We start from the raw sequence: 27,547 nt of genomic DNA on the forward strand, positions 1-27,547 counted from the left end.
TTAGTAAAGATGGAAAAGGATCTGAGGATGGGGTGAGACCAGAGGGCAGAGAGGGGAAGGAGAAATAAAAATGATCAAGGTCCAGTATGTCTATGTACCAGTTCCTTAGGATGAATGTAATTATTATGCATTGGAAACATATAATAAAGATTTTTTAAAAATTAAAAAACGAAATAAAAAAGACAGGATTTGTGGATATTTGGTGTAGCTCATTTACAGGTGCTGCATTGACCTCCCATGTATGTGCGTAGTGTGTGTAAGTGTGGATATGTATAGTGGAACATATATAGAAATGTGTGGCGAACCTGGAAAGACCCACTGCAGTAACTGCCCCCATGTATGCAAATGTCACCCCCACCAGGTGATGGTTAATCTGCGTATCAGTTTGACTGGCCGTGGGTGTCCAGCTGGGTGAGGGTTATTTCTGCATGTGTCTGTAAGGGCTTCAGAACTGGGGAATGGAATGATGCCTCCCTGATATGGGCGGGCATCATTCAGTCCCCCAAAGGCCTGAATAGCAGAAAAAGGCAGAGGAAGGTTGTGTTCATTTCTTTCCTGTTTGAGCTGGGACCTGGTTCTTCTCCTGCTTTTGGATGCTTGGGCTGTCAGGTGTGGATGGGAACTGTCACCGTGAGCTCACCTGTCAGCCCTTCACACTGCACCCTGGCTGTCTTGTGGCTCCAGCTTGCAGGTGCAGTGCAGAGCACAGGACGCCTCAGCCTCCTTAGCTGGAGACTCCAGACCTTATAATAAATGTGTTACAGGGCCAGGATTTGGCTCAGTGCTTCGGCCACCTGCCTTGCAAGCACAGGGTCCGGAGTTTGATCGCCGGTACCAAACAAAACAAAACAACCCCAAAACAAAACAAAAAAAAATGTGTTACATCAATGTGTGTCCCGTCAGTTCTGTTGCTCTGGTGAATCCTGACTGGTGCACATTGTTTTTGGATACACAGGCTGAACTTTGAATATCCAGAGGGTATTTGACTGCAGTCGAGTGATATAGACATTTGTGGACAGAGGCATCTTTTCAAGTAATTATGAACGACTTTGTAGCTAATTTAAATTGTTCCATTATCTATTTATTGTAATCTACTTGACTTGTAGGGTCAATTAGTATGGAAATTAGATTCTCAGAATGGAAATAATAAAGAAATAAAAAACTTTCTTGAGATCACACCGTTCCCTTCTGAATTAATTCCATCTTAAATTCTGTCTCATTCTGGTTAAGGCCCCATGCAGTACACAGGTGTTGGTTGCAAACTGTGCCCCTTCCTTAGAAAGGGCCCCGTCACCTTTCCCCTAGCAACCTCTGGCCCACTTAACCTGGCTCTCAGTCCACCTGTTGGTCACTGATTAACTCTTGGAAGAGACTTCCAGGAGAGCAGGTGAGTTCTCTCGGGTGCGGTGGGGAGGCTGAGGATCACTGAGTTCAGAGTTCAGAGTGTGCTTGTCCCCACAGAAAGTGGTGACTGCATTTGCAGGCTTTTTCTAGGTGTTTTTTCCCAGCCGATATAATTTAATCCAGTAATGCAAAGCCACAGACCATCTGGGTAGCAGAAAATGCCTTTGGACTCCCCACTCCCCTCTCTCTTAGATTCTCTCTTCAGGAACTGTAGCCCTCAGATCCCAGGGAGGTAACAGAGCGTGGTCTGGGTGTTCTGGCCATGCATGCCATGGGCAGCTTCCCTCTTTATGGCCTGACATCGGCTCCTCTGAGGCTTCTTCCTCCTCCCCTAGACAGCTGTCTGGAGGTTGGTGTGCACATTGGCCTTGGTTTCCTCATCTCCCTTCACTGTGTGCACTCTTAGCCAACCAGACTTCTGGCCTCTCTTCAAAATCAGATCTCACGGTCATTCCTCAGCTGTTATTCTCCAAGAGGGAATGTCTGTACTATGCCCATTGAGTTGTTTTACCCCTTATCTTTGTTTGTTTGTTTTTTAGAGACAGGGCCTCCTTATGTAGTCCAGGCTGGCCTTAAACTCCCAGCAATCCTCCTGCCTGAGCCTCCGGAGTGCTGGGATTACAGGGTGCACCACCACGACTGGCCCCCTTGTCTTTTAATACTCAAGTTTTTAATTTTCTTTGCTGCCTGGCCTTTCTCCCTTCCCTCGCCTCATTTCTCACTTTGTTGAGAATGAACTTATAAATGAGGAGCTTTGCTAGACTCAGCTCCCACAGCTGTATCTTCCTCATCTAGACTATTTGGAGAACATCAACCAAGTATTTTCTGATATGCAGAGTAGAACTCACAGGTTAGTAAAAGAAAAAAATGAGAGACAGTCTAGGCTGTAAAATAAAACAAACACTATAAACTAGGGTGCATATTTGTAATCCTAGCACTCTATGGAAGGCTGAGACAAGAAGATCCAAGTTTGAATCCAGCCGGGGCAACTTAGTGACTTAGTGAGACTCTGTCTCAAAATTAAAAATAAAAAAAGGCTCAATGTGGAGGCCCTGGGTTTAATCCCTAGTACCACAATAAAAATAAACAACTCTAGGAGTTTATTGTTTTGGAATCAGCTCCTGTCCTGGACCCCAACCAACCAAGCTAAACATCCAAATGGAATCACACTAAACTTGCATATCACCAAGTGGAAACTACACTGCTTATCTGACCCTCTGAGAAATCAGGACCAGAGAGATGACAACTCAAATTTCAAGTTTCAATTGGCCTGATAACAGACAGCTCTCTAATCTGTATACGTAGGAAGTAACTTGATACAATCTGATGTTAATCAAATAGTTTTTACTCTTCTGTCTCCCAGTCTCCACCTTGCAAGAAAAGTCACTTGAAAGTGACCAAGCCATTTTTTTGTTCTTTTGTTCTGCTTTCATCAGCCTTTCTCTGTCTATATATTTTTCTGCTCAGCCCACTGTAACACTTACTTTATTTTATGGAATTTTCCTTACCCATTTCTAGAATTAAAAATTAAGCTTTTGAAATTAAATTGAAATTTTGTTCTCTGGAAGAGGTAATGGGCCAATGTTTAGAGGTTACACTCAAAGTGTAAAAACCCTTTTATTATGTCTTACAGACAAAATATATACTTTCGACGTGAACAACTTCATCAACTGGATTAAGGTCAAGGAAAGCGTTGGCACCGAGTCACGGCCACTGAATATTAGTCCTCAGCTCATGTGTTTAGCGGTGATACAGAACTGCTGTCTCATATTTCATCTCACGCACAGGTGCACACGTACACTTGGCTCTTCAGAGTCCACCAGGGGATGGGCAGCAGATGGTGTGAACCCCACTGAGTCCTGGTTCTTGGCTCCATATCTCCAGTTTCAGATTCTCTCTGCTTGAATAGGACAAGATTTACTGCTGAGTTTCTTTTGGAGCTTGCTGCCAGGGCTGGAGTCATTGCTACTCTGGCAGCAGGGGCACACTAGGGTCAGGCTAGTGTGGGCCCCATCCCTTCTCTTTGCAGGGAGCTGTCCCTTTTCTACTCCAGAGGCACCAGCTCCATCCATGCAGACTGTTGGTGCCTCCTGCCTGTAGACCCAGCCAAGGACGCTCTACTGCAAGCAGTACAGTGTTTCATCTCAGCCTTGCTCTTGCCTGGTTCACACTAGAGGGGCCGGAAACACAGGGTCGGTGTGGTGGTAGCACATGGGGGAAGGAAGTGTTCCCCGATCCTGTGACACAGTATCAGTGTCCTATTGAGCCTGTGCAGGTCTTAGACCCACCTTCCGGAGCACCTCCAGGTAAGTTTCTTCTGTCCTTAGGGCGGGGACAAGGCAGAGGGTGTCAGAGCTGGGGTTTACCTTCCCCTTTGTCAAGTTAGAGGAGTTAGCATTGATGTTTCCCTAGCTCCTGTCCAACAGGCTCAGGTAAAATGCCTTCCCTCAAGGGCAGGCTCTGCCTTGGGCACAGTTCAAAATGAGCTCACTTCCCCTCTGCCTGCAAGAAACACAAGGGGATTTACAGCCTGATTTGAGTCCATTTGGCCAGAGAACATGTTGGTACACCAGGAGGGCAAGCTCACAAGAGTGTGAGGGTCCCCTTACCTTAATGGAGTTTTAAGTCTCGAGATTGTTCACCTGAGGTTCCAATGGTTCATCGAGTGCAAGTCAAGTGATCCTTACCAGGGTCCTGGTTTCAGCACGAGGCTCTGCCCCTGTGAGATTTATCCTCTGTATTTGCCTGTCTTCTACTCTGAGAATGACAGCTTCTGTGAGTTCGAATTGATATAGGGGAAATATAATTCTCAACCTGTTAGATGTCAAGTGTGCTGAGGTTGTGGTCCCACAACATCAAGGAATGAAATCAGGAACCAAAAGAAGTTAGGAGGGTTTTACTGAACATAGGGAGAGAAGAACAGCTCCTGGATTTGGTACCCGAATGGGGTGGCCACCAAGGCCCTTTGGCAAGGATAATTTATACAGCAAAGTCACAACGTGGGTACAACATGGGTCAAACTACAGTAAACCTGTACGATGACAAGTATAGCTGCTTAGCTAGTATTGATCCGATAGGGAAATGAGTTACATAGCAAGGATACATAGAAAAATAGATGTTTTGGGGAAGGGATGGGACCAGATGCTCTGGTCACTCACCTGGGCCACTGATGCCTATCTGGGCTTACTGGACCAGGTGGTGCTAATTACAGAATAATTTGAGGTTACTGTTTATCCCTTGGGGAAGCATGTAGGCCTGGCCATTGCATTTTTATCTTGAGGCCTGGTCTTCAACAGATGAGCCTCCAGCCACGATTCTGATATTTTTATTTCTTTTCTGCTGACTTCCTCCAGTCAGTCAGTCCCTTTCTATCTAACTTAGCTGCCTATAATAAATCACACATGCTAATCTATGTTGAAAATCTAAGACACATGAGTTACAAAAGTTCATATATTGAAATCCGGTGCCTCGGAATGTGATGTTCTTTGGAAATAGCGTTGTTTGTGATTTGATTAGTTAAGGTGAGGTCATACTGGAGTTGGGTGAGCACTAAATCTAATCACTGTTTTCCTCATAAAAAGGGAGAATTTGGACACTTAAGATACAGGGAAAACACCTGCTGAAGAATAGGAAGCTAGCCACGTGTGAGCCCAAGAGGCAGGCCCAGACCCATTTCCTTAACGAGGAACCAACCCTGCTGGAACCTTCCACCTTCGCACTTCTAGAACAATACCTGTTTTTTTGGTACCCAGATCCAACTCAGCACCTTGTGCTTTTGAGGCAGGCGGCAGCACCACTGAGCTAAATCCCTGGCCCCAGAACAATACATTTTTGTTGTTTACACCACCAAGTTCCTGGAACTTTGCTAGGTAGCTCCTACAAAGCTAACACCCACACATTTCCTGAGTTCCGCCCCCCCCCCCCAGATCATCTTAGCAGGAAAAGGGACTTGTGTTGTTTCAAAATAGTATGAGGACATGACATTTTCTGAAAGTTAGCTTTTTCTGTTCTGTTTTCTCACTACGTAGTTCAGGCTGACCTCAAATCCACAGTGATCCTCCTGCCTCGGCATCCCAAGGGCTTGGATTACAGCGATGTGATTGATCTGTCACCACGCCAGGCTGAAGATTAGCTTTTGTAATTTATCTGTAAGAGCCTAAATTCTGGAAGTCATGTGACTCAGTGTGCTTTCTTTGTACAAATAGCAACACATGTCCTGGTTTTCAGCAGTCTTTGGTTTTCAGCATGATTCCTTCTCAGTTGCCGGTTTCTGCAGCATTTTCGGTTTTCTGTGTCATAAAAGTCAGCTCCCTGGATACTTTTATAGCAGCTGTTTATGAGACACCTAACACCGCTGTCTCCTGAAGAGGCGTTGGCATTGATGAATCGGAACCTGGATCTTCTGGAAGGAGCAATCGAATCAGCAGCCAGGCAGGTGGCATCTCTCCTATCTCTCCAGTGCTAAATTCTTTGGGAAAGATGGCGAGTCGGGGAACAGGGTCCTGGTGAGGGTCAGTAACATTTTTGGATGGTATATATGTATCAGGACAGCCAAGATCTTTGGTTACGATTAGAATCCAACTTTCTACTCACACTGTTATTAGAGCAAGGACACTGGTCTGCTGCCCTAACAGTGAGAACATGGTTAAGAGAAGAACATTTTGGTCAGCACTGAGAAGCAGCAGAACCTTGAGGAACTCACTGTCAACTCAGCATCGCTGGGAGGGTAGGGGACCAATGGGGCAGGGACCCGGTGCTGTTCTTGGAGTTTTAGTGGCCTGGTGTACTCTTGGCATCCTAAGAGTTGGTAGGTTTTCAGGTAAATTGACAAGTTGGGAACTATTACACCCAAGTTGCAAGTTACTTACTAGTGTGTATTATATACTTCATATTTGATTCTAATTACAAGATAAAAGTGTATATGTTAATTTATGGTAAGACCTTGAGTTGAATGATTAAGTTTAAAGCAAATCATACAGTCTAGGTGAGTGGTTTGGACAGCTATTATTTAAATAACAGTTGTAGATCAGGGATAAAACAGGGATGTAGAAGTGTGACAAAACTCATAGGTAGGTATGTGTGTCTGTATACATGTATGTATGTATGTATGTATTTACAGTACTGAGGCTTGCAGGGTTGAGCCCAGGTAGCACTGAGCTATACCCTAGCCCTTTTTAAAATTTTACTTTGAGACAAAGTCTCATCTAACTTGCAACCCTCATGCCTCAGCCTCCTTAGTAGCTGGAGTTACAAGTGTGCACAGCCACACACAATGAATATTCAATATATTGTCGTGCATATTAAAATTTAAAAGGTTACCAGGAGTTCTGAAGTTCTTTTTCATGTTTTGTCCAACTGTTTGCTTAAAGGCTACAGCAGCTTGTCAAGGTGGCTCTTCTAATCCGGAAGTACTTGTAGGTCAGGCAACCCATGAGAAGCCCTCCTTGTGAGGAGCAGGAATCATGTTTTCAGGGTACAGTGGCAGGGAAGCTGGGGTAGAAGAGGAAGTTAATAGAGCACTTGAGTTACAAATCACTCCTGACACAGCCAGGCACAATGACTGGTCAAAGTTCAAGAACAGGACAGGTCTGGGGAAGAGCTGGGCACACAGTTAATGATTGCAATGGCTGCCGGAGCCGTATGTGTCCTGGAAAACTGTCCATGTCTATGAAAGAAAGAAACAGTCATATAGAAACTACAGTGGCAGGATTAGACACTTAAAGTGTTTGGGAAAGGACAGGGAGTTATAAAAATACAGAAAACAAATGGTTAAGAGTTGTTGGCCTCCCAGTTTTTCCTGCAGCACCTGCCTCCTTTGATTTTTGTGTATTTGAGAAAAGTGTTCATTAGCTATGTATTTGACAGGGTGCACATATTATTGTGACTCCAGAAGATGGTATTTATGGCATCAATTTAACCAGGGAATTCATCTATCCATACTTGGAGGATATCCCAGACCCTCAAGTGAATTGGATCTCCTGTGATAATCCTAACAGATAAAGAAATAAAACATGAAAATTTCCATCATAATCATCACATTGTTTTATCTGGGAAAATGTTGTGATGGCCATTGTGCAGGTCCTGTGTTAGCTTTCTATCACTGAAATTTAAAGATAAGGAGGGGCTTCCTTGTGTCATTTTACCATTTGCTTTCTATGTGCCTCGTACCTGTTTGTCTCTCATTCTCTGCATTACTGTTTTCTTTTGTATTTAGTTGATTGGTTTTGTAGTGAGACATTTCGATTTGCCTTCTCATTTGCTTTTCTGTATATTATTTTATGAATGCAATAACTTTATTTACTTTTTCTATGTACACTAATTAGATTTTTAAAATTTTTTTCAGAACCGTAAATATATTTTAAATTCAACGGTGCATTTTAGATATACATAACGATCACATTTATTATAGGGAATCTGTACCTGTACATGAAATATCTTGCTTCTCCTTTTTTCTCATGCCCTTCCCCTCCTTTCAACCCCTTTCCCCTCCTTCTTTACAGAAGGTTTGTTTCCATTTTTCTTTCTATTCTCTTTTTCTCTTGTCCCTGGTCTATCTTTGTTTTGCCTTGTCATCCTCCTCACCTCCCCCTCCTTTGTTCCCCTTTCTATTTGAACACATTCTTCCCATTTCCCAATATCTATTTTACATTTTGGTCTTTATTTACACTTTTGGTTTCTTGCACCAGAGAAAGTGTATATTTAAACATGTGTAAGATGTATTTCCCTTAAGAGTGTGGTCTCAAGGTGCATCCATTTAGCTAGAAATGTCTCAAGCTTATTCTTTTTTATGGCAGAGTAGTACTTCATTATATAAAAAAACCTCATCTTCTTTATCCTCTCACCATCCGTTGATGGGCATTTGGGCTGTTTCCAAGATTTAGCTATTACAAACTGTGCCGCTATAAACATGGGTGTGCATATATCACTGTGGTATGATGCTTTTAATTCTTTTGGGAAGATAATAGAAAGGGAACAGCTGGGTCAAATCAAACCTCTAGTTTTAGGACTTTCTAGTTTAGGTTTCTCCATACTGATTTCCACAGTGGTTGCACCAGTCTACACTCCCTCCAACAGTGAAGAAGGGTTCCTTTTCTCCCACAGCTCCTCTAGCATTTGTTATTTGTTGATTTCTTGATAGCAGCCATTCTTTCTGAAGTAAGGTGGAATCTCAGCGTTGTTTTCATCTGCATCTCTAGAATGACCACTGAAGTTGAACATTTTTTTCATGTTTGTCATTTCTACTTCTTCATCTGAGAAATGTCTATTCATTTCAGATGCCCATTTTTGGACTGGGTCTTTAAATTTGGGGGTTCTGATTTTTTTGAGTTTTATATATTCTAGATATTAGTCCTTTGTCTGAGAAACAGCTGGCAAACATTTTTAACACAATGTGGGTTGTTTCTTCACTTGGTGCTTTCTTTTGCTGTGCAAAAGCTTTTTAATGAGATCCCAGGTGTTGATTTTTTGTAATAGTTCCTGTGCAATTGAGGTTTTAGTCATAAAGCCTTTGCCTACACCAATGTCTTTAAGAGTTCTTCCTATTCTATCTTCCTGCAGATTTAGTGTTTCTGTTTTAATATTTAGATCTTTGACCCATTTTGATTTTAGTTTAGTGCATGGTGAAAGATATGGGTCTAGTCTTAGTCTTCAGCATGTGGAAAACCAGTTTTTCTAGCACCATTTATTAAAGAGGCTATCTTTCCTCCAGCGAAGGTATTTGGCGCCTCTGTCAAAGATAAAGTGGTTGAGTGTGTCTGGAGTTGTTTCTGCATCCTCTAGCCTGTTCCATTGATCCTTGGGTCTGTTTTGTTTTGGTTTTTTGCTGTTTTTTTTAATCACAGTAGCTTTGTAGTATAATTTCAAGTCAGGTATTGTGATGTCCCCTACCTTGCTTTTGTTGCCCAGAATTGTCTTTGGTATTCTAGGTCCCTTCTGACTCCAAGTGAATTTTAGGATTGTTTTCTCTAATTCTGTGATATATGCTATTGGTATTTTGATTGGGATTGCATTAAGTCTGTATAACAATTTTGGAAGTATGGCCATTTTCACTGTTTTGGTTTTTTCCTACCCAAGAACAAATGGTATTTTTCCATTTTCTGATATCTTCTTAGATGCCCCTTTTCAGAATACTATAGTTTTCAATGTAGAGGTCTTTTACTTTCTTTGCTAGATTGATTCCTAAGTATTTCATTTTTTTTTTGGATGGTATTGTGAAAGGTGTTGTTTGCCTAATTTCTGTTTGTTATTTGTGTACAGTAATGCTATTGATTTTTTCATGTGGGTTATTTATTATACTAGAACTTGAAAATGAGTTGGCAGATGTCTGTAATCCCAGCATTCTAGGAGGCTGAGGCAGGAGGATTGAAAGCTGGGGCCTAGCCTGGGCAATTTAAGGAGAACCTGCCTCAAAAACTTAAAAGGGCGGATGGCCTAGCTCGGTGTGGAGCCCTGTAGTCCCTGCACCCAGGAAGCTAACCTGGGCTACCTGGTGAGACTCTCTTGAAAAAACAAAAAGAGAAAAATTTATAGCACGAAAAATGCACACAACGCACTCGTTAGGAGCGCCTTGGTAGCAATGTTCAGTCTATCTTCAGGAAAACTCCACCGGCGTTCTTAAGAGAATTACAATCACAAAGGCAAATCCTACCTTGTTAGAAAAGCCTGGATCTCAAGTTGTCCCTGCCACAGTCTCGGGGCAGAGACCATGCTTGGAGAATCGCTCTAGCCCGGATCCATGCTTGCCCGCCCTCGTCCCTGGTGCTGGACCCCTGTCTACCTCTCCAGCCCAGCTGCCGACCCGGCCGTGTCCTTCCTCTCCCGTGCCTCGCCTTCCCTGGGGCGCAGACCCAGCGGGCCTCGCCTCTCCCCTGTCTGCCGCGCGTCCTCCCGGGCTCACCACTGTCTCACTTAAGCGATCCTGCGCCACACCATCAAATGCTCGTCTCCCCTCGCGCCCGTGTTCTCGGCGGAACGTTTCGCTCCAGGTCAAGGCAGCGCCCGCCCGGCGCCGATTACTCGCAGAGCGCGGCCGGAAGCGGCAGGTCGTGAGGGAGTAAAGTTGTGGTCCAGTGCTTCCAAGCGGGTTTCTCTTTCATTCTACCCCTTCCTAAGCACAACGAATCTCTGGTCATCTCTGCTCCCTTCCCGTTACCCCGTCTCCCACACGTCTCAGGGACGGCGAGTCCCGTCGGAGCATCCCGCAGAGAGAGAGAGAGACCAAGGCTATGGATTTTTTGAGTGCTGACTTTGTATCCAGCTTGGCCACTGAATTTGGTTATCAAATCTAGCAGACTTTTGGTGGAGTTTTGGGAGTCTTCTATGTAGAGTATCATGTCATCTGTAAATAACGATACTTTAACTTCTTCCTTTCCTGTCCTTATTTTTTTAAAATTTCTTTCCTTCTCTTATCTAATTCCTCTGTCTAATGTTTGCAGAACTATATTGAATGAGAGTGATGATAGTGGGCATCCTTGTCTTGTTCCAGATTTTAGAGTGAAAGCCTTCAGTTTTTGCCCTTTTAATATGATGTTGGCTGTTGGTTTGTCACAGATGACTTTTATCACATTGAGATAAAGACCACCTATTCCAGTTTTCTATGAGGTTTTTTTTTTTTTTAATCATGAATGGGTATTGGACTTTGTGAATGCTTTTCCTGCATCTATTGAAATGATCATATGTTTTTTGTCTTTAGCTCTCTTAATATAGTGTATTACATTTATTGATTTGCATATGCTGAACCATCCTTGGATCCCTGGGATGAATTCTACTTGGTCATGCTATATAACCTTGATGATTTGCTGCATTGTTTTTGCCAGTTATCTTATTGAGGATTTTCACATCTATGTTCATTAGGGAGATTGGCCTGGTAGTTCTCTTTTTTGGTTGGATCCTTCTCTGGTTTTGGTATTAGGGTAGTGCTTGCTTTCAGGAATGAATTTGAGAGTATTGCTTCCCTTTCAATTTCATTAAAGAATTTGAGGAGTAGTGGTAATAAGTTTCCACATTTCTTGTAGAGTTCAGGAGTGAGTTCATCAGGACCTGGGGTTTTCTTTGTTGGTAGGTTAATTACATCTTCAATTTCATTAACTGACATTGGTTTATTTAGAATTTTTGAATCTTCTTGATTTCGCTTTGATAATTCATATGTATCTAGAAAACTGTCCATTTCTTCTGTGTTTTCCATCTTATTGGAATACAAGTTCTCACAGTAGGTATTGATGATCTGGATTTCTGCAGGATCTGTTTTGATTTCACCCTTTTCATTCCTAATTGCATGGATTTGAGTCTTTTCTTTCCTCTTTTTGATAATGTTGGCTAAGGGTTTGTCAATTTTATTTAGTCTTTCAAAGAACCAACTCTTTGATTAATTGATTCTTTGTATTGTTTTCTTAGTCTCCATTGCATTAATTTCTGTTCTGATTTTTATAATTTCCTCCCTGGTATGAGCTTTGGGCTTGACTTGCTCTTCTTTTTCTAGAAGACTTTGACGTTCAACATTAGGTTGTTTATTTGAGCTTGCTCTGATTTTCCAATATGGGAAATCACTGCTATAAATTTCCCTCGTAAGGCTGCTTTCATTTTATCCCATAAATTCCAGTATGTCATATTGGCATTATCATTTAATTGTAGAAACTGTCTAATTTCTTCTTTACTTTCACTTGTGACCCATTGGTTGTTCCGGAGGATGATATTTAATTTCCATATGTTTATGAAGTTTTTGTGGTTTCTTTTGCCATTGATTTTGAATTTCATTGCACTATGGTCTGATAATACGTATGGGATAATTTCAATTCCTTACTTTTCTGTACATTCTGTAACTATTTGCACCACAGTTCCTGTGACAATCAAAGTGGATTGAAGGATTAGTAAGACAGTTCTGGGTGTGTCTAGGTAGAGCATTGACGTGTGACCATGGGTTAGGGCTAGGATCAAGTTTAGGTTTTAACTTGAATAACATCAATTGTTTATATATGTCTCCTTTCAGTTATTAATTTCACAGTTTACATCTTCATTCATTGTATGCCCCAAAATATATAAATAATTGTAATGAACTGATCTCTTAAATTATATAGGAAACAAATTGTGGGGTACAATTGTAGTTGTAAGCTAATCATTTTTTCTTAAGATAGTATACTCTTTGTAAAAAACAAAAACTAGAGTTACAAATGGAAGTTACAAGTGTACTTGACTGTGTATCTGCTTATGTATACACCTTTACTGAGATTATTATTTCTTTAAACAGCTTTACTCTCTAATCACCTTTCATTTTACCCCAAAGAATTCCATTGCCCATTTCTTATAGAACAGGTTTAGTGGTAAAAAATTCCCTAGTTTTTATTTATCTGGAAATATCTTAATGCCACCCTCACTTTTAAAAGAGAGATTTTCTGGATATAGGATTCTTGGTTGGCAGTTACTTTTTTCCTTCAGCACATTAACTTTATATATACATTTGCTGCTTTCTCCAAAAGTTTCCAAAGTTTCTGATGAGAAATTTCCAGTAATCTTATTGAAGATTATGAGCATGTTATGAGTCATTTTTTTTCTTGCTGCTTTTGATATTCTCATTGTGTTTTTGGCTTTCAATTGAGTGTGGTACATTTCAGTGTGGATCTTTTGTGCTCATCCTGCTTGGAGGGTTGTAAGCTTGTTGGATTATTCATGTCCTCTTCAAATTGGGGAAGTTTTTGACCATTATCTTTTCAAATAATTACTGTTGTTTCTAGAACTCCCACAATGGATATTTTTGGTTCATTTGGTGTTCCACAGGTCGCTAAGGCTCTATTTCCATTTCCTCAATTTTGTTGTTGTTGTTATTTCTCAGACTTAATAATTTTACTTATCCTGTCTTCGTGACCATTGATTCTTTTGTCTGCCAAATCTTTGAATTCCTCTTATTTTGGACTTCAGTGGTAGTGATTTTTCAGCTCCAAAATTTCCTTTTGGTTTTCTTAGGCTTTTCTTTATTGATGTTTCTTTTTTCCTTTTTTTCAGTACCGGAGATCGAACTCAAGACCTTGTGCTTGCGAGGCAAGCATGGTGCCACTGAGCTAAATCCCAGGCCCGATATTTCAATTTTATTCACACATCCTTTTCTTGACTTTGTCCACATGTTCCTTGAGCATTTTTAAGACTGTTATTTTAAAGTCTGACTTGCAGAGCTACCTCTGGTCTTTCTCAGGAATAGTTTCTGATGGTTTGTGTTCCTCCTTCGTTGTTGTCGTCGTCGTTGTCCTCCTCCTCCTCCCCCCCTCCCTCTTTCCCCTCCTCTCCCCGTATTCTCTTCCCCCTTCCTCTTCCTCTTCCTCTTCCTCCTCCTCCTCCTCCTCGTCCACCTGGGAATTGAACCCAGCGCCTTCACACAGAGCTACATTCCCAGATGTTTTAAAATTTTAAATTTGGAGTCAGAATCTCTCTGGGTTACTAAGTTGCCCAGGCTGGGCTGAAACTTGTGATCTGCCTGCCTCAGCCTCCCCCAGCACTGGCATTATAAACATGTGCCAGTCTGCCCAGAGCGCTTCTCATCTTAATCTTTCTCTTCTACCTATTGTTATTTAGAATTTTGGGTAGTTTTTTTTTTTCTTTTTTGGTACCAGGAATCGAACTCAGGGTGTTGCACTTGCCAGGCAGGTGCTGTGCCCTAAACTACACCCCCAGCCCTGTTATTTAGAATGTATTTTTGTATATAGGAAAAAATCGGTTCAGGCCGTTATCATTCTGAATTAAGTTAAGAGCTAAGCTTGATTGAAAATGTTTGTCTTCCAATAAAATATACCAGATTTGGCCACACCCCGGTACAAGAAAGTTTCGGCTGCCTGGCCAAGGACAATGGTATCTATGTGGTGGCAAATATAGGGGACAAGAAGCCGTGCAATGCCAGTGACCCCCAGTGTCCTCCCGACGGGACGGCCATTACCAGTACAACACCAAGGTGGTGTTCGATTCTCAGGGAAAGCTGGTGGCCCGCTACCATAAGGTAAAAGGAGCGCACAATCAACAGGTGTTTGAAGGCTTAATGAGTTAGTGGGCAGGAGGGGAAAATTGTTATAATTGGTAATAAGGATGCTTTAGAAACAGAGCAGGAACAAAACACGAAAAGAAACGAGGAGGTGTGGTAAGACTCTTAGAGTGGGTGCCTAGGAACTCATTTACCAGCCTGGCTTGGCCTTGAGGCAAGAGAAGCACAGAAAGTTCTCTGCTTACAAGAAACAGTTAAGTATCCTGGGCAACAGAGGTTATGTGTTTCACTCCTTTATCTTTAAAGTTCCAGATGGTCTGTAGAGATAAGGGTGCCATGTGCATATCGGCAGGGTGCAGATTGAACTACAGGCTCCATCTGACTGTAGGGGCCTTTGGCTCCCCGTTTCCCTGTGAAGACAGGATTGTAGGTGAAACTGGCACTGCCTACCATTCATGAGCATCCACTCTTCCAGGCACAGTGATATCTAAATCAGCATCTTAAAAGGGTTTCTTTTCCTTTAATCTTCTGTTTATCCCAGCAAAACCTTTTCATGGGTGAAGAACAGTTCAATACACCCAGGGAGGTTGAGATGGTGACTTTTGATGCTGCCTTTGGAAAGCTTGGCATTTTCACGTGCTTTGATATTCTCTTCCATGGTCCTGCTGTCGCACTGGTGAAAGATTTCCATGTGAACACTGTACTGTTCCCCATGGCTTGGATGAATGTTCTGCCACATTTGTCAGCCATCGAATTCCATTCGGCCTGAGCTATGGGCATTGGGGTCAATTTCCTTGCCTCCAATTTACATAACCCTTTGAGGAGAATGACAGGTAAAGTGTGGCCTTTAAGACTCAGTTTTTAAAAATCATCTTTTAATGACTAACATGTACTCCTCAATACAATCACTTCTGACTTTTCTGACATTTTTTGTACTAGGGATTAAACCCCACCCTTTGCACTGAGCTACATCTGCAGGCACCCCCACCTTTGGAGTTTTTTTGTTATTGGTACATGCTTAATGATCATATTCATCATAGGGAATTTGTACCTGTACACAATATATTTTCTTTTTTCCCATTCCCCTCCCCTCCCTTCAACCTTTCTTTCCTTTCCCATTTACAAAAGCCTTGTTTCCATTTTTCCTCCCATTCGCTTTTTAAAATAATTTTCCCTTCCTTCCTTTTCCCCTTCCCTTGTGAAAATGTGATTTACATACAATGGAGTACTGCCTAAAGATGGATAAGCTTGAGACATTTCTAAGTAAATGGATGCACCTCAAGACCATAATTTTAAGTGCAAAATATTGGACACACAAGTTTAAATATTGCATTGTTTCTCTCGTGTGAGAAACCCAATGGATAAATAAGAAGCAAAATGGAGGATAGCTATTGGGAAGTAGAAAGAACATCCACAGCCCTTTATAAATTTTATTTTGAGTCAGGGACTTGCTAAATTGCCCAAGCTGGGCTCAAACTTATGATTCTCCTCCCTCAGCTCCTGGCGAGTTGAGATCGTAGTCATGTAGCTTTCTATCTAACTCTTGATTTTTAAACATCTAGCAAGTGACATGCTGTAGAATTAATCGCAATCTAAATTATTGTGTAGATTTAGTTTTATTCAACTTGAGTGTATACTCCTTTTCTGTTTTTACAGAAAACTTTTTCTTCCTGGAGTCATATTTTATTGGATTTTGTCTCATCTCTCTGACTCCTTATCAGCATATTTTACTAAAATTAATAAAATATATGGCTTATAGGAAATGAAATGATAATTTGAGTTTACAATAACAATAACAACTGTGAAGTACCTTTCACTCAGTACTTCCAACTGTTTACTTCCAGGAAGTGGCATCTATGCACCAGATTTTCCAAGAACATTTCATTACGATATGAAGACCCAGGAGGGAAAACTCCTGTCCCAGCTGGATTCCCATCCATACCGCCCCATAGTGAATTGGACTTCTTATGCCAGCAGTATAGAAGCCCTCTGGACAGGGAACCGGGAATTTAAAGGAACTGTCTTTTTTGACGAATACATCTTTGTGGAGCTGAAAGGAATCACAGGAAATTACACAGTTTGCCAGAAAGATCTTTGCTGTCATCTAAGCTACCAGATGTCTGAGAAGAGGTCAGATGAAGTTTATGCCTTAGGAGCATTTGATGGGCTGCATACTGCTGAAGGACGCTATCTACAGGTAATGTTTGGGGTCAGAAGAGTTAGGACATAAAATACAGATGCTTAGGTAAATTGGAATGTTGGATAAACAATGAATGCTTTTAGTGCACTATAAGTATGTCCCACTTTAGGGAATATATCTGTACTATTTTTTTTTCTTTATTTGAAACTTAAATTTAGCTGGGCAGCTTGTATTTTTATTTGCTAAATATTGCAATTCTAGATGTCAGTCCAATTTTAAACTGGTTGGAAAAAAGGCATAACACTCATTTGCAGTATCAACATTAAAAGTTATTCAAGTTACAGATGATTTTGATGGATAATTAAGTACTTACTCCTTGCCTAAAATTTAGACATTTTCTTTCTTCACTAATGCTGCTCTTGCTGTATAAAGAGCTTGACTCTAAATATGTACTGGAGACAGCTGGAGTTGCGTCTGGGGTTGTTCACTAGAACAGTTTATGGCTGCAGATCCTGATGTCTTGTAGCCTTGACATAGAGAGCGAGCTACCATAGTGTGGTGAGACAGGTCTTTGTTCTTCCTTGCCCTGTCCCCATCCTTTCTCACTCAGATAATTGCAGTACCCACCTAACAGAGTTCCTAGGGTCAGCTCAGCTCCAGCCACCTCATGCCCTGCACTATTATTACAAAAATCATGCAAAGCTACTTCTGATTATATCACTTTCTTACAATTCTTCACTGACTAATTGACAAGTCAAGTTCCCAAACCTAAAAGACTCACAAAGGCTTGATGTGTGGTCCCCTCTTCCTCTCTATCCCCTTCTTTCCTCTCCATTCATACTTGTCCTGGCTTGTGCCACATCGATGCATTTGTCTGTCTCCAGTTTGCCAGCATCTGCAAAGTGTGTGGATGTTTGCATGGTTTTTTTCATAATGATACTCAGTTATTATCCTCACTGTGACACTTCTGCAGCACCACTGCCCCCTCCACCTGGGTTGAGCACTTTGCCTGTGTGTTCCCAGAACATCATATGCTTAGTTTCATCAAACTTGTTTTATGTCACATTACTCACATAATTGTTTGAGATCGAGTGCCTTTGAATGCTGGAGATACTGACTGCGTAACACTGTGCTTGGTTTATGGTGAGCACTCTAGCAATGCTTGTCTGTTTTTACAAACATTTATTGAGTACCGACTATGCTCCAGGAAGATGTTCAGTGGCAATGATAGGAAGATGAGTAAACATTTCATGCCTAGTATAGTAGAAAAACCTTCCAATGGAGAATTTCAGTAAAGGCTGACAAGTGATAAGACATAGTAGGCACATTTTGCTGTAAGAGGAATAAGGACTGAACTGAGTCTAATTTGAGGATTCAGGGCAGTTTCTGGAACTGACGCTATTATCTGGGTAAAAGAGAGTGGAGGGAATTCTAGTGTGGGCTGGGAAGATGAACAAGGATGTGGATGTGTGGAAGACCCAGGCGTGCAGGAAGAGCAAGTTGTTCAGTGTTGCTTGGGCATAACGTGAAAAGCAAGGGCTGGAGGAGGATTAGCCTGGCCCCAGCTTCATATCCCCTACGCTCCTACCTGGTGTAGTTAAGATCTGTACTTCATTCCACTGTTGGCGGTCAGCTGTTGAGAGGTATTTGACAAGGGAATGGTATGGTTGGATCTGCTTTTGAACAGACCATTTTGACACACTGCATAATTTGAAACTAAGATTAAAGAAAAACTAGATAGAGTAATAAAATGGTCCTATTAGGCTGTGGACCAAGATGATGTTAGTAGGAATTAAATGTAGGATATAATGTAAAGAAATATTTAGGAAACTGAACTCAGTGGCTAATTTGATATGAGACCAGAAAGTAGAATGAAGGGTCTAGAATATGCCGGGTTCCTGGTAAGAGTAGCCAGGTGGATGAGATGCCTCTGAGAGATCTGGATGCTAGGGGAGTGAATCAGGTGCAAGATGCTGAGTTTATTTTGGGACTAGCTAATTTTGAAACATTTACAGGACATTCAAATGGAGCCACTCAATAGGCTATTTATTTTTTTCCAGTTCCAGGAATTGACTTTAGGCTATTGAATACATGAATTTAATGCTCAAGGGAGATTGGACCAGGAAATACTCTTTTGAGAATCAGCAGGATACAGGTGATGATTAAATCTCCAAAAATGAATGGCTTTGCAGAGGAGGCTACCCTGTTTCCCCCAAAATAAGACCTAACCAGAAAATAATTAGCTTTGAAAACTGGAGATCGAAAATCGCAGCCCCAGTCACCTCGCTTCACCTGCCTTTACAGAGTAGCCGCCGATCAAGACAAGAGTGAGGTATAATGTTCTGCATGACACTGACCATCGCCATCATAATGATCAGCCCTTATTTCCCAGTTAGGTCTTATTTTGGGGAATCACGAGTATGTGGACAATGAAAAATCATAGTAGAAGCGGAGCCTTTAGGAACTCCAGTGTTTGGGACAGGAAATAGAAGAATAGGAATGTGCAAATATGATTGAAAAATAAAAGAGTTTACAAAGAGAACTTTTGTGGACTCCCAAAATTGTAGATACTCTCAGGTGGAGAAGTTGGGAGGCATGTTTATGAAATATGTTCAGCATTATTGGCATTAATGGGTACAGTCCTGGTGGAATATCATCAGCTCCCTGAGTGAAACACAGGTGATAGTGTTTGAGAAATGAAGTTATTGAGAGAATGAGTGAATTTTTCCCCCAAAATACTTTGAGACAAGAAAAAGGGTAACAAGACAGCACTAGACAGAGACTTGTAGAGGTTTTGTTCCTTTCCAACAGATGACAGAGCCTTGATTATCTGTTTAGGCCTAAGGGAAGGCGCAGCAAAAGAAGAAAGGACACAGACAATAAGAGGAATCAATACTCTAAGGCATCAGAGGAAAGAGAAAAAATAGTATCACCAACCAAGTACAAAATTGAAAATTTGTTAAAATTATGTTGTCAAACAATATTTTTTACCATATAAATATCATCATGTATTATAATGGCATGTTATATTTTACATTAGATCTGTGTATATATGGTATTTTATTATTACCATCTAAATTTTAAAAAATAAAAAATAGGTGATTTTTTGTGATTATATTTTTAATATTTATTTATTTATTTTATTTTTTTGAGGTACCAGGGATCGAACTCTGGACCTTGTGCTTGCGAGGCAGGTGCAGCTCCACTGAGCTAAATCCCTGATTATATTTTTAAGTAAAAATAAAAGCTATCAAGTGACATAGCAGTTTCTTGAGTCCTCCTCTTTCCTTTCTCTCAGTATTGCCCTATTTGTCTGCCCCCTTTCCCCAGTCATGGGCCCCATGGAGGAGAGCTCAGAAGTCCCTTTTTGGTGGTGGGAAAGAGGGCCTCTCTGCTGGGTAAAAGCAAGCCTTCTGAGGTTATTTCTGGGCAGTGACCTCCACTGGCACCACACATATCATAGAATCTGGAATTTTCTAATTTTAGAAGAATTTTGACATTAATATTACCAGCAGAGTCTGGGGCAACACCCAGGATAAAACACATAAGTCTGTCTATTGGAAAACATGGAAATATTCACCCAAAATATCTTAAATAAATACATTACAGCCTCATGTTTATTCCACCTTGATTTTAATGTCAAATGGTTTAGAAATATCCTTTGTTTTCAGGAAAGTTTAGATGTTGGTCTTGAGGATAAGGGATTTTGTTATTGAATAATATTGATACTCTTTCAAAGTCTAATTATGATCCTATGTTAAGAAAGCAAATACTATTATCATAAAAGCTACTTCTTAACTGAAGGAAAGAAGAGAAAGAAAAAGAAGTAAAGATGAAATAAACCCCTGCCTTGTGTCACAGGTTTTCTAAGTGTTGCATGGGTACAGGATTTTGTAAGAGTTTTAACGATGTGGTGAAGGAAGGAAGGTGTGGCATTTTCTATAGAGTAGGGAGTGGTAAAAGTTGGGTAAACCAGACTGGAGAGCTTGAAGGAAGTGAAGATTTAGAGCAATTTCTATAGCAGTGTGGGAGATGGAACAGACTGAATAGTTTAAGGAATTATAGAGTAAATCAAAGCAAAAAAAATAATAGAAAAAGAAGTCAATTATTTTTACCAAATACACTTAGAGGTCTTATAGATTACTACTCTTTGGTCTCTCTGTGTCCTTTCCCTAAGGTCAAAGTCCTCTAAATGACCAGTCTATGGGGTTTTGGAATATAAAATTTGTTCCCCAATGATACAAGAAATTAGTGATAAAACATCTGCTAAAAAACACAATTCAAATTCAGGGACTTGAGTAATATGTTAACAAGATGGATTCTGCTATCAGAAAATCCTGGGCAAGTCTTTGTTTCCCCATGTACTAGCACCCTGGCCTTGGTCCAATCTCTGACCTCTTTAACTCTCTACTTATCTTCATCTATACCATGTGGATCAATTCTCATTTACCAAGTATTTATGTAACGCCTGTCATATACAGGCACTTGACACAGGCTGGAGGCGGCAAGATGGGTAGGAGAGATGTGATCATTGCCTTATAGAGCTTGTGTCTAAAGGGAGTATTGGTAATTATTGAATAGGAAGTTAAGACGTTGCTATTTAATTTTGGTTGTGACAGATGCGTCAAAGGAAAAGTACCATATAAAATTAGAGCCTATCACTGAAGGACCTAACTAGTCCTGGAGAACGGGTAATAATAACACCCTCTGGATTTGCCCCTTTCTTGCCTCTCAGTACCTTATGCCTTGGCTCCTCATACTCAGGGTTTCTCTGAATCAATTCTTTCTAGGGTTTTGCGGAACTTTGATTTAATAAGTACATTTAGTGTTAAGCACTGTGATTGGCATGAGGGGTCCTCAGTAAATGTTAACTTTTCATATTAGGTAGTTAAAAATAAACATAATCTTTTAATCACCATCCCTATGTCACCAGGTTTCACTCAGGTCAACACTGGCTATATTCAAAATAACTGCTTATTCAATTCTTTTCGTGCTTTAGTCCTTCTTAAATGTCCACTGTCTTCTCCCTTCTTGCCATCTGGATTAGTTCTATCCCTTCCAGCCTCATTCATTTTAAATCAAAGTAATCACAGACATAATTAAGAAGAAAAACAGCATTAGAGACCTATAAACCACTAGTTCTCTGTCTAATCTGCCCCATTCTCCTTTCTGGAGGCAAGCAAACTATTTTGAATCATGTGTGTGTGCGTGTGTGTGTGTGTGTGTGTGTGTGTGTGTGTGTTTGTGTGTGTTACTGGTCATCACAGTCAGAGATTCTGTACCACTGAGGTACATCCTCAACTCTGTAGTTTTTGTTTTGAGACAAGGTCTCCCTAAGTTGCTCAGGCTGGCTTCAAACTTGTGATCCTCTTGGATCAGCCTCTAAGCACCTGGAATTATAGGCATGCACCACTGGCCAACTGCAGTTTTGAATCTTTTAGAGGTTGTTTTTCTGGAATTTATTCTATATTTCTAAATAATACAGCTATGTTTTATTCATAAATTTTAGTTCTACAATTCCTTTATTCTTTCATTTCTCTTTACATGCAAGACTCTCAACCTTTTATTGCCTGGATTTGTTCTAAGTAATTCATGTACATAGTTCATAACATAAAATAGCACAAAAAATGTAACAGTTGTACTGTTTCCGGTCCTTCTAATTCTCCTTTCTAGGGGCACTTCTGCTTCTTCCTTTTTCCAATTGCAATTCATTTTACCTAATAATAATTCCATTTTTTAAAATGCACCATTTTTGGTCATTATGTTTCATTTTTTGCCTGCATAGAGGAACATTTAACTCTGCTATATTGTTCTGTCTGCATCCCCTCTGCCATTCTTTCAATATAACCTTTATGTATTCAATATGTACTATTTATATTGTTATGACTACATAAATATCATTTCAAGTAGCATGTGAGTGTTGTATATTCCTTTTCTCTTTGTTTTTTCTAAAGTTATTAATTGCCTTGCCTTTACAATTTACTTAATTTTCTTTGACTTTTTTGCTTTAAACTCCCTGTACCTTCCAGTAGTATCTCAGAACAATTTTCCTCCAAGGGTGTTTTTACCAGGTAATCCTAAATTAAAAATAATTGAATTTTGTCTGCTTTTCTTTTATTCTTTCTGTAAATGGTTATCTTGCAACTTCTTTTCCTATCTCCCTAGGAATTGTCTCTTTCCTTTTTTTCTGAGTTCAGAGTCCCCGTTTCTTCCTCCCAGCCTCACTCGCTCCTTTCTCCAATCCTCCAACACGCTGTCTTCTTCAGTCTACTGCTCCATTCTGACCCGGCTGCCCCCTATGCCTTATCCTGGACTCTCCCTTTTCCTGGGGAAGATTCTCCTTACCATTCCTCTGTGTGAGTTTCCTGTTCCCTGCCTTTCTTGGTTTTGGTTCATGCGCTCTTCGTTTTACTAAATTTCCTCAAAAAGCACGATTGGGAGGTAAGTTTTTTGACACTGAAGTGTCTGAAAATATCTTTCTCTTAAGTTCAGGTAAGTGCCTGGTTATGGACTAAAGTAGTTATAATTTTCCTTCTGTTTTGCTGTATGTCTACTGAGAATTCTGAAGTTAGCCTGCTTCCTGATTTATATGTATATATCTTTTTCTTATGTACTCTCCAGAATGCTTGCAGAATTTCCTTCTCTTTTTCATTTTTCTGAAATTTCCTCATTTTGGAAATCTAAATGCTCTCGTAGATTTGTCCTCCAATTTTCGTATCTTTTTTTTTCTTTCTTTCTTAAAAAAACAATTTTTTTTCTTTCATGGATGCAGTGTTTTCTCTTTTATCTCTGAGGCTATTGAGAAAGAAATTTCCTGATAGCCAGGTGTGGTAGTGCACATCTATAATCCCAGCATTCTGGGAGGCTATGGCAGGGGCATTATAAATTCCAGTTCATTTTGGGGAATTTAACGACTTAGAGAGATCTGGTATCAAAATTAAATACAGAAAAAGGGTGGGGGATGAGTGTGAAGGCTCTGGGTTCAAGCCACAGTAACACAGAAAATGAAAAAAAATTCTTGACATGACTTTCCTCTAAATAATCTGTATTTCTTTCCTTCCTTCCTCCTCCCTCCCTCTCTCCTTCTCTTTCTTTTCTTTCTTTCCTGACAAAACAATGTATAGTTAGAATTAGCCAGCTAAACTCAATTTAGATGATCTCAGTTCTCTTGCCAAAATCCAGTCATCGTGATCAGGAGTCAGTAGAACATATGCTTTCTTCTCTCCACCAGGGCTGGTCAGAGTATTGACCTTGGCCACATCAGTGTGGTACAGCTTCTTCACAGCTTGTTTGATCTGATGCTTGTTGGCCTTGACATCCACAATGAATGCAAGCATGGTTGTGTCCTCTGTCGTCTTCGGAGCTGACTCTGTGGCCCAGGGAAACTTGATAATGGTGTAGTGATCAGGCTTATTTCTTTTGGATGTGTTCTTCTGAGGGTATTTGGGCTGCCTTGCAAACCTCAGTGGCTTGAGTAGCTGGAAGGTTGGTGACCTTCAGATCTTTCTCTGGTTGTGGACACCTTTCAACACTGCCTTCTGGGTCTTCAAAGCCTTTGCTTTGGCTTCAGCTTTTGGGAAGAGCTTCCTTCTTGGTTTTTGGCCCCATCTTTGTAAACAGGTGTCTCTGGTTCCTTTGTCTTTATTTGCTTCTTTTGCTCTCTCTTTCATGTTATAAGTTTTCATCAGATACTAGTAATGCCTGAGGACTTACCACAACCCAACTGAAAGTTCTGAGTGTGTGGCTACTACATACTTGCCAACCAATCTTGAGCTTCACGGTAGGGTGATCTAGCTGTATCTTTTGTTAGGTCAATCCCTGAGGTAAGCACTTTTAGAAACTTCCTCTTGGGATTAAGTTTCAGGTTTCAGGATCCTTCTAATTTTCTTCCTGTACAGGGTTCTTAATTAAAGTAGAAACACAGGAGGCACAGGTAAAATTGGAGTTCAGATAAACAACTTTTTAAATATAAGTATATCCCATTCAATATTTAGGATGTACCTATGCTAAAAAATGATTCGCTGCACTACAAATTTCATTTTTGGTGATGGAGATTGAACCCAGGGCTTTTCACAGGCTAGGCAAGGGCTCTACCACTGAAGTATATCCCCAGATCTGAACTTACCTGACTGTCCCATCCTGTATTTTATCTGGTATCTCTACTGCTGAAAGATAAATCTACTATATTTAAGCATTTATAGAGTCAGCCTGGAGAAATGGCCTTGCAGGGTGCTTGTAGGGGATAATGGAGGGAAATATTTTTAACATTCAATATGATTTTATTCATGTAATGCCCATCAACTGTGTCATTCATATTTCCACCTAAAGACCACCTGCTTTCCTCCCTGGAATAAATTATGTCTTTTATTGGCATGTAGGAGTGTCATGGGCTCATTTGTCATGGAGGACTTAGTATCTAAGGCATTCTTGCAACTTTCCACTAATTTCTCTTACTTTAGCCACCATAATGTTATTCCCAGCTCTGAGGTGCCAAGTGGTCCAGTGATGGCATTGTCTGGACACCCTGCGGTGTGGGTGGGGTTGATTCTTGGCCTTCCCCACCTCCAGTTTAGGATTGGGTTTCTTAGGTCTGCTGAGTCAGTTACTGTTTTTTTACATCAACTCCTCAACTTCTGAAACTGCTGCGGTCTGTCCTATTGTCCTACCCTGTGGGTTTATATCTTTTTTTAAAGCTAGTGTTGCATTTTGTAGGTTAATAAGGGAATAAAATTGAAGCATATATTACTTCTTAGAAGTTACTTAGAAGTTATTTTTCTCTCATCTGAACACTGTTGCCCTGAAGTGCCTGCCTACCATCTGCAAACGTGCAGGGAGCAGATGAGCTAGATGCTAAAACTTTAGTCTGACAAGAGGTGAAGGTGAATTGGAAGATGCTATTCAGGTCTAGTTGAGTAAATGCGGGTCTTGCTTCTGGAACCTTTCCATCTGTATAGTAAGATGACTTCCTTAGTTAAATTTTATATAGAAATACCTAAATAGTGTAGTGAAAGAAAAACTTAATTGACTTTTTCAGTCTTTGCTCATATACAAATATGTGACTTTTTAAAATACAGGGTATTTCAATTGCTTTTCTTATGACTTTTTTTTAAAGAGCAGCTAGCATTAAATTAATTAATTAATTAAAAAATTTCACCACAGCTTTATTGAGATGAGATTAACAGGAATGGTATGGAGGATATGATACTTTGATATATACATTGTGAAATGACTAGATAAAGCTAATTACATGTACATGACTTTCTCTGACTTTTTGATGCTTTACTTCTCTAGATTTGCACCCCGCTGAAGTGTAAAACCCCTGATATACAGAGCTGTGGTGGCTCAGTTGACACCGCTGCTACCAGGTTCGAGATGTTCTCCCTCAGTGGTACTTATGGGACCCAGTATGTCTTTCCTGAGGTTTTGCTGAGCAAAGTTCAGCTTGCACCCAGAGAATTTCAGGTAAGTCTTTTCTTGATATGACAAATTAATTTCATAAAAGTAGAAGCACTTCTTGACATCAAAACCTCACCCAAGTGCTTCCAAGTATTGTAAAAATCTCCAATTGGAAAGGATCAGATTATCTTTGTGGATGAGGAAGAACACTGAGCAGGCTAAACTTCTTGCCTAGAAGTCACTAATATGATAGTGTGTCCTTGGATATAAAGAAATGAATCTTATTTAAGCCGTAGGGAGGAGGTTGAGCTGCTCATGGTCTATCAAGTAGGAAGAAGATTTGAGGCTAGTTCAGGACCAGTCTCTGCAGAGAATCCTATTAGAACCATGAGGGGGAGGCAGGTGGCCTGGAGAAGATAAAGGGATCCCTTTCCTCATGTGGGTGGAGGCCCCATGTGACCATAGGGGAAAAGGAGAGAAGGAGGAGCTGAAGGAGAGAATTCGATAGTAGCTGGTGTTGACAAGAAAACACAAACTGTAAACCCCAGAAGTAAACGCTTGTCTCACGCGGGCTCTTCCCAGCCACATCCTTCCACTGAGCTCTGCAGATTCTGCTCCCATTCCTCTTCTCTGTCAGAAACCACTGCCGGGCCTGGGGACCATGGGAAGCCTGGGAGGCGAGCAGTGAGTGACAGGAGGAGGCAACAGATGCTCAGTTCAGACCACCCCTCCATCATTCACTTCTGGTCATTTGGCGGAGACTAAAAAATAATTTATCTGAAAGAGTTAGATTTCTGGAATATCAGTTACAAGCATTTCTGTACTAATCAATCAATGCCAGTCCCATAACTTCAGTTTTTCAAAGTATGCTCTGTGTTTTTCAAGTATTTCTAAAATTGCTGTGTATGGTGTGTGTGTGTGTGTGTGTGTGTGTGTGTGTGTGTGTGTGTGTGTGTGTGTGTGGTGCTGGGCATGGAATCCAGGCTTTGTGCTTGCTTGGCAAGCACTGAGCTACAGCTACAGCCCTTCAAATATTTCTAACAGGTCAGAATTTGGCCAGCATTTGTCACTGGCTTTTCTTCATCTTACAAGGACAGTGTCATCGGACTGTGTATCTTAAAGGTCCACTTCTCTGTGTCGCACTTAAGTGATGAGTGATGAGTGCTTGCTGAGCCTGCAGCCAACATCCAGACCTGTCTTGACAGTCACACTGTTTGGGAGGTTGTATGACAAGGACGGGGCCTCAAATGCCTCACCCAACCTCGCAGCCCACTCACTAAGAGTACTGTTAATACTGATAATACCCATTGTATATTCATTATGTTGGTAGGATATTTACATTTATCTTTTATTTGGGATAATTTAAAAATGATAGATGAGTAAAGGATTAGTCTGGGCTTTTGCTAATAATAAACTCTAATATAAATGAATGATTAATACACATTTCTCTTTATGTAGATAAACAGACATGGCAGCAATATAAGCTTAATATAATATATATTAAGGTAAATTTTTAAAACTGTGGTAGAGAATTTGTCTTGGAACTGAGGTATTTGTACCAATTGAGTATCAAACATGTATTATGCAGAAGAAATAAAAATTTCAGTTAAAAAGCACATCAAAAATTACCATAATATACTTACAAGAAG

At 40.6% G+C, this 27,547-nt stretch overlaps 1 protein-coding gene and 1 long non-coding RNA gene across 4 annotated transcripts; one reads left to right on the plus strand and one right to left on the minus strand.

Moving 5' to 3' along the window:
* Window positions 1-396: 396 nt before the first annotated feature.
* Window positions 397-10,361, minus strand: LOC110347422 (uncharacterized). Of its 3 annotated transcripts, XR_015441480.1 has the most exons (3): window positions 10,181-10,361; window positions 4,014-4,123; window positions 397-3,906 (listed from the first exon to the last, which is right to left on the minus strand). It is a non-coding gene; the product is annotated as an uncharacterized LOC110347422 (long non-coding RNA). The 3 variants fall into 3 exon arrangements; XR_002392055.2 differs by having other exon boundaries at window positions 397-4,123; XR_015441479.1 differs by having other exon boundaries at window positions 397-6,894.
* LOC101697901 (pantetheinase-like) lies at window positions 5,650-27,501 on the plus strand. Its single transcript, XM_087187895.1, is given in 10 exon segments — window positions 5,650-5,744; window positions 5,746-5,839; window positions 7,270-7,397; window positions 14,180-14,300; window positions 14,303-14,380; window positions 14,904-15,195; window positions 16,207-16,559; window positions 25,794-25,968; window positions 26,297-26,300; window positions 27,054-27,501. Coding segments are annotated over 10 exon segments (1,515 nt in total). The 3' UTR covers window positions 27,229-27,501.
* Window positions 27,502-27,547: the final 46 nt, after the last annotated feature.

This window comes from Heterocephalus glaber, unplaced genomic scaffold (assembly GCF_053883595.1).
Source record: "Heterocephalus glaber isolate CG9 unplaced genomic scaffold, H.glaber_assembly_v1.0 deba00001523, whole genome shotgun sequence".
Lineage (NCBI taxonomy): Eukaryota > Metazoa > Chordata > Mammalia > Rodentia > Bathyergidae > Heterocephalus > Heterocephalus glaber.